Source organism: Ziziphus jujuba, chromosome 1, assembly GCF_031755915.1.
Source record: "Ziziphus jujuba cultivar Dongzao chromosome 1, ASM3175591v1".
Lineage (NCBI taxonomy): Eukaryota > Viridiplantae > Streptophyta > Magnoliopsida > Rosales > Rhamnaceae > Ziziphus > Ziziphus jujuba.
The window spans coordinates 15,975,271-15,986,384 of record NC_083379.1 but is presented as its reverse complement, the minus strand read 5'-3'; the positions used below and the strand labels follow the sequence as shown (position 1 = coordinate 15,986,384).

General features: G+C 30.4%; 1 protein-coding gene across 1 annotated transcript; it reads left to right on the top strand.

Annotated features, from left to right (window-relative positions):
- Positions 1-7,401: 7,401 nt before the first annotated feature.
- LOC107419537 (uncharacterized) lies at positions 7,402-10,694 on the top strand. The gene is made up of 3 exons (XM_016028284.4): positions 7,402-7,794; positions 8,287-8,379; positions 8,762-10,694. Exons 1-3 carry the CDS (start codon positions 7,489-7,491, stop codon positions 10,331-10,333), a joined length of 1,971 nt encoding a protein of 656 aa, XP_015883770.3. The 5' UTR covers positions 7,402-7,488; the 3' UTR covers positions 10,334-10,694.
- The last annotated feature ends 420 nt before the right edge of the window (positions 10,695-11,114 follow it).

The window sequence follows — 11,114 nt, the reverse complement described above, 5'->3', positions numbered from 1 at the left end:
GCTGAGTTTTTTGTTTTTTGTTTTTTTTTTTTCAAGTGAACTTTTAAGCCAAATTTGTTTTCGTGTAACTACATAGAGGAAATGATAAGTGAAAGTGGAAAAAAAAAAAAAGTGAAATAAATAGTCAACTATTATAGCCTATTTTGATAATGATAATGGGAATCTAATTTTCATAGAAAGTGATAATTTTTTTTATTGGGATATTTATTGTGAGGTGGAAATGTTTGGTCCAGAGAATTAGATTTCTACTAATGTAGAAAAATATATGAGAAAGTTATTTCTACTTATGAATATATCATTTAAGAATTTCAGAGAAAATTATTTTAGAATTTTTTTTAAAATACATATTTACCTTAATTTATTATATAATATTAAATTTAATTACTTATAAATTTCAATTTTTTTTTTTACTCACTAAACATAACAAAAGAAAAATTAATTTTTAGAAAATTAATTTCTACGAAACAAAATCTTGAAAATTAATTTCGAGGAAACAAAATCCTAAGAAGTGGATAAAAATTAGGTGAGAGTAGCAAAAAAATCTTGGAAAAGTGAATGTTTACATAAAATTACTATATTAGACTAAAACTTTCCTCAACAAAAGTATAAATGTCGGGGCAAAATTAGAAATCTACTTCATTTTTTAATGGATAAATTAAATCCGTTAAGGAAATTAGCCAAATCAGCATGGGATAGCTAGCATCACTGCCCTTAGGTTGTTTACGCCATTGGTCATATGGACCATATAAAATTTTAATATCTAATTAAATTCATATTTAATCAATAATTAAATTTTAAATTATAATTTTAGATGTGATTTAAAGATAAATATAAAAAAATTCAATGTTAAAATAATCAAGTCGATATGATGTGAGGTGATATATTATGTTAATAAGAAAATAAATTACCAAATCAATAAGATTAACTATATTTGTGGAATCAAATGACGTCAGTTCAATTAGTATATTACTTACATTCACATTGAAATGGTAAAAAAAAAAAACTATACTTTAGGAACTTCTAAGTTGCCCTCAATCCATTTTCATTTTGGTTTTAACGTATGCAATTCATTTACAATTTTTTCAATTGAGATTCTCAACTTTATTTTTTCCTTCAATATGGATATAAAATTAAAATTTTGAAAAAAATAAATATTTTATTATAAATCCAAAAATGTTATTAACTTAAATATTAAAAAATAAGTAAAAATAAAATAAAATTTCTTACCATAAACTAAGTATGCAATGTCGAAATTGAAATAAAATTAAAGTTAAGAATCTCAATTGAACAAAATGAAAATGCAAAGCTAAATTGAAACAAAAAATGCAAATTGACGCACTTAGTTGAAGATTTTGAAATACTTAAGGCATTCAAATTAAATTGATCCAAAATATACTTTAATATCATATATATATTTAATTAGTTTTCACTTAGAGGGTTGTAAAAAAATAAAAAATAAAAAATAAAAAATTACAAATGATACCCCTATTGTTAAAAAGTACTACTTAAGTTCAATTCTATTAATTTTTATAAGAATCCATGAAAAAAAGGGTCATATGCAACATAAATGACCTCCAAAATTTTTTTTTTTCAATTTTTCTTCTAATTTTTTAAATTAAATTTTAAATAAAATCGTACTGATTTTAAATTCGATTCTCATCCTTTGCCTAAACACTTGAACAGCATTCTTGAAATTCTCGTTGCTCACTGAAATCATATCCGCAAAGCTTTTATTTTACAGTTCTCGTTTACCAATTCTAATCAAAAGTACAGTTAACCCTAATTAATATATTACTTATTCGAATTGCAATTCTAAATTTATGTTTCAACAGTTAAGATCATGAATTAACTTTTTTATTTCTTAGCTATCTCATTAGATTTCATGCATGACCGTTTCTATTAAATTACTGATTTAATTTTTTCTAACCATACTCTTTATAATTCATAACTAAAAGAAGAATATATGATTGAATCCAAAATTCAAAATTTCGGTATCAATAGAAATATCAAAGGTTCAAAATATAAAAATTTCCATAAAAATATCGGAAAGTATCGAATATTAATAAAAGTTTACAAAAAAATAACAAAAATTGATGGAAATTTATTTAAAAAAATAGAAATTTTTGTTGAAATTTTAGAATTAGCTTATTCAATCACCATTATCAAATTTATTATAAAAAGTACAAATATATTGAATAGATATTATATTTTTCTTAATAAATTTAATTTATAATAAACAGTAATGATCATAAATAAATTATTATTCATAAAAATATGAAAAAAATATTTATTTGATAAAAATTATTTATTAATTGAGAAACAATTAGTACAATTATAGTATATTTTATAAATATTATTTTACTATTCATAGAATTCTTAGGTAGTTAAAAATTATTGATTTTTTCCTTATTCTCATTTTGAAATATGAAATATAAAAAATAATTATTAAAAAATATATTTTCTTAATAATTTTTTATGTAATTATTAATATATCAACCTTAAAAATCTTGTAATAAGTGTAATTATCCTAGATATTTAGTATAATATATTATATTATTTTTTTATTTTTATTTGCTTAATATTATTAATTTAAATACTATCAATACAAATTCTACATAATATTATATTTTCATGTAATTATTTTATGTTATTATTTTCTATTATTATATAATCAACTATTAATATGTGATTATGAGATTCTAATAAATATATCTTATACAAAATATACTATAAGTATATATATATATATATATATTATCAATAAATAGAATAAATTAAGGTTATTCAATTTAATTCATTCCGTTTTATTTAGATCATTAAATATTTGAAAGATAATTAAAAGGTTTAAAACTAAAACTATCACTAAAGTTAATTTAATAAAGTAATTTACTAAGCATCAATAATATTTATGATTTTTTTATTAAAAAAATTTTAAAAAAAATTTATAGATATTTCCAAAATTTTCATGAAAATTTCATAAATTTACATAGAAATTTTTAAAATTTAATAGATATTATTGGATTTTTTAACCAAATTATTAAGGATTTGATGTGAATATTTTGATGAAAATTTCCACATAAAATTTTGAAAATTTTGATGGATAATTTTGGAAATTTTATCCATTTTTATTTGGAATTTAAATTTCTTTTTGATCCTTTAAAAAAGAAGAAGAAAATTTTGGAGAAATTTTGGTAGAAATTTTAGATGTTTAAAATGTTGATTGAATCCTTCACCTTTTTCTTTTATTTTTTTCAATTACATAATTATATATGTCATGGCAACTAATTAATGCAAAAGTGATATATAAGCATGTTTCCTAATAATATATTCAATGGTTTAAATTTTTATTAATTATTTGTGAAAGTAATGCTCAGGTGTACAAGTTATACTAAAAGATTATAAATTCCAACTTCCATTTAGTTCCGTAGTCATGCTCTTTATATCGATCATTAAAAGGAAAACTGTCATGAATGAATGCTAGCTTAATGTAAATAATATACAAGTTACCTTTGGATAGTGGGTTGGGGTAACTTGAACCCACATACACATTAATATATATATATATATATATATAGATATATTACTGATATATTGTTAGTTTGTTATTTTATTTAATTATTTGTTGCCCATCCTTATGTGGATAAATTGACTTTAACAATGAAAAGATATTACCATCTAAATTGTTAATCAATAAGGTTAACTATATTTTTGGAGTCAAATGAGATCAATTCAATTCGTCTATCACTTACATTCATATTAAATGGAAGAATTTGTAGTAATGGTAAGAAACTAAAAAAAAACCTGCACTTTAGGACCTTCTAGTTTGCCCTCAATGTAGATTTATTTTGATTTTAATATAGGCAATTTATTCGCATTTTTTTCAATTGAGATTCTATATTTTATTTTTTCTTTCGATATGGATATAAAATTAAAATTTTGAAAAAAAATAAATATTTTATTATAAATCAAAAAATATTATTCACTTAAATATTTAAAAATAAGTAAAAATAAAATAAAATTCCTTACCTTAAAGTAAATATGTAATGTCGAAATTGAAATCAAAGTAAAGTTAAGAATCTCAATTTAACAAAATGAAAATGCAAAGCTAAATTGAAACAAAAATGCAAATTGAAGTACTCAGTTGAAAATTTTGAAACTTGAGGCATTCAATTTAAATTGAGCCAAAATACACTTTAATATAATCTATTTTTGCTGAGATTTCAATTAGTGGCTGTAAAAAAAAATTTAACAAATGATATCCCCTATATTAAAAAAGTAATACTTAAGTTTAATTCTATTAATTTTTATCAGAATCCATGAAAGAAGGGTCATGTGCAACATATATAACCCTCAAAAATTAATTTTTCAATTTTTAAATTTTTTTAATTAAATCTTAAATAAAATCATATTAATTTTCAATTCGATTGTAAGCATTTGCCTAAACACTTGAACAGCATTATTGAAATTCTCGTTGCTCACTGAAATCATATCCGTACAGCTTTTATTTATTTATTTATTTTTTACAATTCTTGTTTTACCAATTCTAATCAAAAGTATAGTTAGCCCTAATTAATATATTATTTATTGGAAATGCAATTCTAAATATATGTTTCAACAGTTAAGATAATGAATTCATAACTTTTCTATTTCGTAGATATCTAATTCAATTTCTTAGCCATCTAATTCAATTTCATGCATGACCGGTTCTATCAATTACTAATTTTATTTTTTCTGACCATACTTTTTTATAATTCATAATTAAAAGGAGAACATATGATTGAATCCTTAACCTTTCTTTTATTTTTTTTTTCCAGTTACATAATTATATATGACATGGCAACTAATTAATGCGAAAGGTGATATATAAGCATGCTTCCTAACAATATATTCAATGGATTAAATTTTTATTAATTATTTGTGAAAGTAATGCGCAGCTCTACAAGTTATATTAAAAGATTATAAGTTCCAACTTCCATTTAGTTCCCTTTGCATACAACATTTCCTAGTCATGCTATTTATATCGATCATTAAAAGAAAAACTGCCATGAATGAATGCTAGCTTAATGTACATAATAAACAAATTAGATAGTGGGTTGGGGTAACTTAAACCCACATACACATTAATGTATATATATATATATTAATGATTTATTGTTTGTTTGTTATTTTATTTATTTGTTGCATTAAATGAGAGTACCTGGAAACATGCATTTGCAGGAGAATTTAAGAGCATATAGATATACATAAATATATAGGTTGACAGTTTGTCATATTAGAAAACTTTTTTGTGTCATAGAAGTGCAGTCTCATAACTTAAGAAGATACACCTGAATGATAGCTGGTAATGAATGATCACAGATTACATAAAACATATGTTAAAAAAAAAATCAATCAATATATTATATATATGTATATACATATATTTATATATATTATTTTTAATTGTGGATAAATTTATATGCATGTAATTTTATTGCATTCCTCTAAGATTATTGGATTATATCTTTATTTTAGAAGTCCATAACTTATTAATTTACCCAGAATGAAAACAAATTTTAAGAGCACCAATATTTTTTTTGGACCATAAGTTAATTAGACATAGAAAGCAGCGAAAATAAAATTAATAATTTACTGTGCAATAAAAATTTTTAAAAGTCATAATATGAGTTTGGTAAGTTTTGAATATTCAATCGATGTGACACTGTTTTATTAGCTGTATTTGATATCCTACAAACTTTTGCCTATTCTCTTATTGTTTTTTATTTTTTTATTTTTTCCCAAAATCTTATTCTTTTATTCATTTGTTAACAATTTAGTAAACAAATTCTGCCACCTTATCTTGTTAACACTTTATGGAAAATTGATTATAAATGATTGTCATTTTTGGTATCAAACTAATTTTATGGCATATATGTTGCTAATATACGAGATCAAATATAGATAAATAGAAGAAAATCCAACATTTCATATATATTTCAATTTTATATATATGTGTGTGTGTGTGTGTTTTTTGGCATGGGTAAAAAACCACACTGAAAATATGTTTTAGGATTTATATATAGCAATTTATATGATCTTTTGGTTTGTGAAAAGGAACGCTAACTTATTTATAGCATTTTCCATTGTAATTTGATTCATATCGTAATCAAAATTGAATGAGTTAAACCCGTGGGATTCAATGAAATCAGGTCCCTGCCTGGTGTAACGGTCCGCACCTTTAGAATGGCTTAGTGGCATTTTCGTAAATATTTGAAGGTCGGGATCTTCGATCCCGGGCCGTGGGAAGTTCTTAAGAATGTCACTAGGATGGTGCATATCGAATGGCAAGCCAAGATGTGAAGGTTTGCTAGAGAAAACCCCATTATGATTCCTCGCACAAAGTGATATCTATGGGTGCCAGAAAGGAAATGGCTCAATAAGCTCTTTAGGGGGGGTGGTCCGTGTTGGCTCTCCACGGCCCCCGGCTCCGGCTTCTAGCTTGGGCTAAGCGAGCCTCCCATGGGCGACGGCAAGCCATGGGGCGGACATATAGTGCCACGAAGGTGGGCATATGTCTCCGAGGGACAGGGAGTCCCGAGGACAGTACCGGTAGGCGCTACGAGCTGGTATTGCGCGTCACTCCTGCGTCAGAGGCTAAGTGTAGCATTCGCTATGCCGTTTTCTATCGGCTATGCCAAGAACACACGTAGGCCTTTGTTACAAGGTTGTGGCAAATGTGCCAATGAGCGGGGGCTCGGGTTCTGCCTCGCTCAAGAGGGTCGGAAGCTAAATAGGCACGGACGGGGCGACACCGTGCCATCGGGTGACATTCATATGTGGGCTTCCAATCTTGTGTTGCTATCCTGAGGGCATGTTGGCACGATGCTGGTGTGCATGCTCTAGGGTCGGATGCTATTCGAGATGTGCATGGACCAAGGCCCGAGTGAAGAGATGGGTTGCTGGCTAGATCTTGGCACAAGATTAAGTAACAAGCTACCGAGTGGGCGCAAGGCCATCGGGCTAGCTTGCTGAGCGACATGAGCCATGATGACTATGGGAACCTCCTGAGTATACAATTGGTATCAGATGGGTCGATATATGAACTCGGATAGTGAAAAGGCTGGCCATGACTGGAGAGTCTTGGCGCCGCACGGTCTATTCCGCTGCATAAAATGTAGGACCGTGACACTGGGCTGTCTTCGCAAGTAATTAAATGTATGGATTTTCTTTATTATTTTTATGAGAAAAATGAGTCATCAAAGAAATAACACAATTTCCAACGACCGACCGCCTGCACCAAAATAAGTAGAAATTAAAAATATTAAATAAAAATCACAAAAAGTAAAATTAGAAAAAAAAGAAAAAAGAAAAATCCAGTGGGATACGTACACATTATAAGCATGGTCCGCTCGACAACGTTTTCCCAAACACGAACCCATCTTTCTTCTACCTCTCTCTCTCTCTCTCTCTCTCTCTCTCTCTCATGAATTCCACACGTCACACAACCAAATGAGCAACGTAGCCGGACCTCATTTCCCGGCGAATTCTAACCGCCGGAGACCAAGTAATTCAAGGCGTGGGAGAGACGGACGGCAACCGTCCACTCCACTCCTTCAGTGGAAGTTCGTTGACAGCAAGCATGCCTCCGGCGCCCGTGCTGCTGCTCCGTTCGCCGGTATCAATGGAGGAACCGAGCTCTCCGCTAGAAAGCTCGCCGCGGGTCTCTGGCAGCTGCGGTTTAAGGAAAATTACCGTGGCAGTGGCAGTGGCGGTGATGCTCTGCCTAGTGGACGTAGTTATCGCTTAGGTCCCGAGGTCTGTATAATTTTCCATGTGATTTTTGCCTGGAGATCTGCCATTTCTTTTTTCGTTTATGAAAATTGAGTTTATTTCTCGAGGAAATTCTGGGTTTTTGGATTTTAATCCGTAGGAAAATTCTGTATTGTCAATTATAATTTTTGGTTATTTTGTATTTTCTTAAGTAGAAGTTGGAGAAAATTTGAAGTTTTTTTTTGTTTTTTTTTTTTTTTTCGGTTGCCTGTCTTGAATTTCAATCAATTTTTATTAGTTTAGTTGTTTCTCGAGGACTGAGATACTTTATGATTTTGTTCAAGTACAGCAAAGCTCCTTTGCCTGAACATTTGGAATCTGTATTTTAAACCAGAAAAACATAAGCCTCCCCTAATGATGTTCATGTTTCTCTATGGATCTTGTTTCAATTTTCTTGGTGTGGTAAGCTTAGTTAGACTTTTAGTTGTTTTTGTGTAAATTTGGAAATTTGAGATCCTGTAATGTCATTTTCTGCAGCCTGGTACTGGACGTAAAAAGTTCAAGATTCCACATTGTCGTGGTACCGGAGATTGTGGGGAATCTGATCAAAAGAATGTGATCCTACGAAGGGTATATCTCATTCCCTCTTCTGGTTACTCAAAAGTTTCTTGATGGTTCCTAATAATTATGAGAAAAAAAAAAAAAAATCTTGTGTCCCTCGGGGAATTCCCCTCCCTTGTCGCATCCATTCACCATTCCATGCCTTTGCATTTTGCTTTCAATGTTAAATCACTTTGTTTATGCTCATTTCTTGTCTGGAGGATTCTGTAGCTTTTAGTTCTTGCTGTAACAAAGCAATGGTGGTAGCCTGCCTTTTGTTTGCTGCAGCTAACAATTGCTGCTCAGCAACCTCATATTAACATGTTGTGTGTTACTTGTTTGATCATTAAGGTTTCACTACTTAAATCTTGATCTTCCATTATTTTTTTCTTTTGTTGTGGTAAATTTCTAGCTTCAATCTTCTATGTCATGCCCCAGACGTGTGTTGGAGAGAGTAACAAAATGGGATCAAGGATACTCAGAAGCATCTGATGGTATTGATGTCTCTTATGTTTACAGCCATCCAAAGCTGCTTAAGGGTCAACGAATCAGTAATGGCTCAGTTGTTTTGGATCTGCAAGCAAAACTAGCACAAGCTAGAGTACAAATTCGCGAGCTTGAAGCAAAGAGGGAATTGTATAAGAAGAAAGTCAAACGCTTCTTGAAGAAGCTTGAAGAGGAAAGAATCACATGGAAGAGGAAAGAACACGAAAGGAACCGTGCAGATGTTGATGAATTAATGAATGGATTAGGCAGGGAGAGGAAAAGTCGTCAGAGAATGGAAGTTATCAACATCAGTTTGGCAAATCAGTTAGCCAATGCCAATTTATCAGCACAGCAATTTAAGAAAGAGTATGAGGAAGAAAAGAAAAGTAGAGAGCTCTTGGAAGAAGTTTGTAAAGAACTGGCTAAACAAATTGGAGAGGACAAGACCAAAGTTGAGAGACTGAAGAGAGAAACAATGAAAGTTCAGGAAGAATTGGAAGAAGAGAGGAAGATGTTGCAGATTGCAGAGGTTTGGCGTGAAGAACGAGTACACATGAAACTGAATGATGCAAAACTGGCTCTTGAAGGTAAATATTGTGAAATGAACAAGCTGATAACAGATCTTGAAACTTTCATAAGATCAAGAAGTGGAACCCTGGACGTTAGCGAGTTAAGAAAAGCTGAGTTGATACTACAGGCAGTTAAATCAATAACTTTTCAAGACATGGAGGAATTTACTTATGTTCCCCAAAAATCGGATGACATATTCTTTCTTCTTAAGGAAATTGGAGAATGTGAAGGTGAGATGGGGATTGGACCCTGCATTAGCATTGGCAGTCACACATACCACGATTCCAAAATCCAGAAAGCTAGTCCTTATGATAATGTGCTTGACAAGAACCCTGCCCTGACTTACTTGGACTGCCCTAGTGATGATAATAGTGGTTTTGCAAATGATGCACAAGGATTTGACACTGTGTATCATGCCGAGGATCAGGGTTCTAGTTATTCACTGGAAGAGTATAATTCCTCACATAAAAGGGTCAGTAAGGGAAACAATGTTCCGAGGAGCAAAAGTGAATGTGATGAACATGCAGGTCAGGATTCTCCAAATACAGAAATCAGTGAGGTTTGTTCAGTGTCAGTAAAGCAATCAAAACAGAAGGCTTCTTCTGTGTCCAAGATTTGGAGATCATACCCATGTAATGGTCTTTATAAGATGATCTTTGATGAGGGTGATAAAATGCTTTCAACTGAGACAATTTCTAGTGTGGGAACAACTTCTCCCAATAGAGGGGTGGATGAAAACAAGCGGAGACGTAATGGACAGTGGCTTTCATCGGACTTGGCAAATCCCCACATAACTCAAGGGATGAAAGGGTGTATAGAATGGCCTCGAGCCAATCAAAAGAGTAGTTTGAAGGCCAAGAATAGTTCAGAAGCAAGAATCGATAGCCAGAAACGTCTAATAGGCACTGTTCTTAAACAGAAGACTTGAGTGCATGTTGTTCTCAATTTTGTCTTTCATCTGAAATAAGAATCTGGCTGTCCATCTCTCCTCATCAAGGTACGGTTACGAGCAGAAGCCTGTTGGAGGATTTTTATAATTGCAAGCAGACAGATTTTTTCATTGGAACTTGTTCAACACCTTACACAAAAGATCAGACAAGCAATTCATTCCATCAATAGCCAAGTTCTTGCTACAGAGTAGTTTGAATGTATATGCAGATTGTTTTACTTATATTTTATGATATTTTTATCCTTTATCCAGCTATCATTGTACAATGGATTGAGATATAAGGTTTACACAAACTTAAATAGGAAAAAATAAAATCATTTACAGTTTTTTTCTCTGGAAAGGAAGTTTCATTTCTTTTATTACTAATAAGATCAGGAATTTTCATAAACTGGATGCTTGTAAGCCCGGCTTGTATGCAAAAATATACAAGGTGTTCTTCTGATGGAACCTCCTGTGCTTTTACTAGCTCATTGCAATGGTGTTCATATGGTAATTTTGAACCCTCGGAAAGAAACAGAAAAAGCTTCTCAAGAAGATTAGAATATTACATGAAAATTCTGAGGCATGTTAAAGGCTTAAAGCCAGCATGGTATAAATTAAAGTGTAGTAGGAATCCTTGTGAATTTGTCTTTGACCCCTCGTTTTCCCAAGAAAGAAACTCTTGGTATCCCATATATAATAAAAAAATATATATTATATAATTTAGGTGATGAAAGAAGATCTAAAAGAGATGGGTCTTCTACTCACCAAAGGAAAAAAA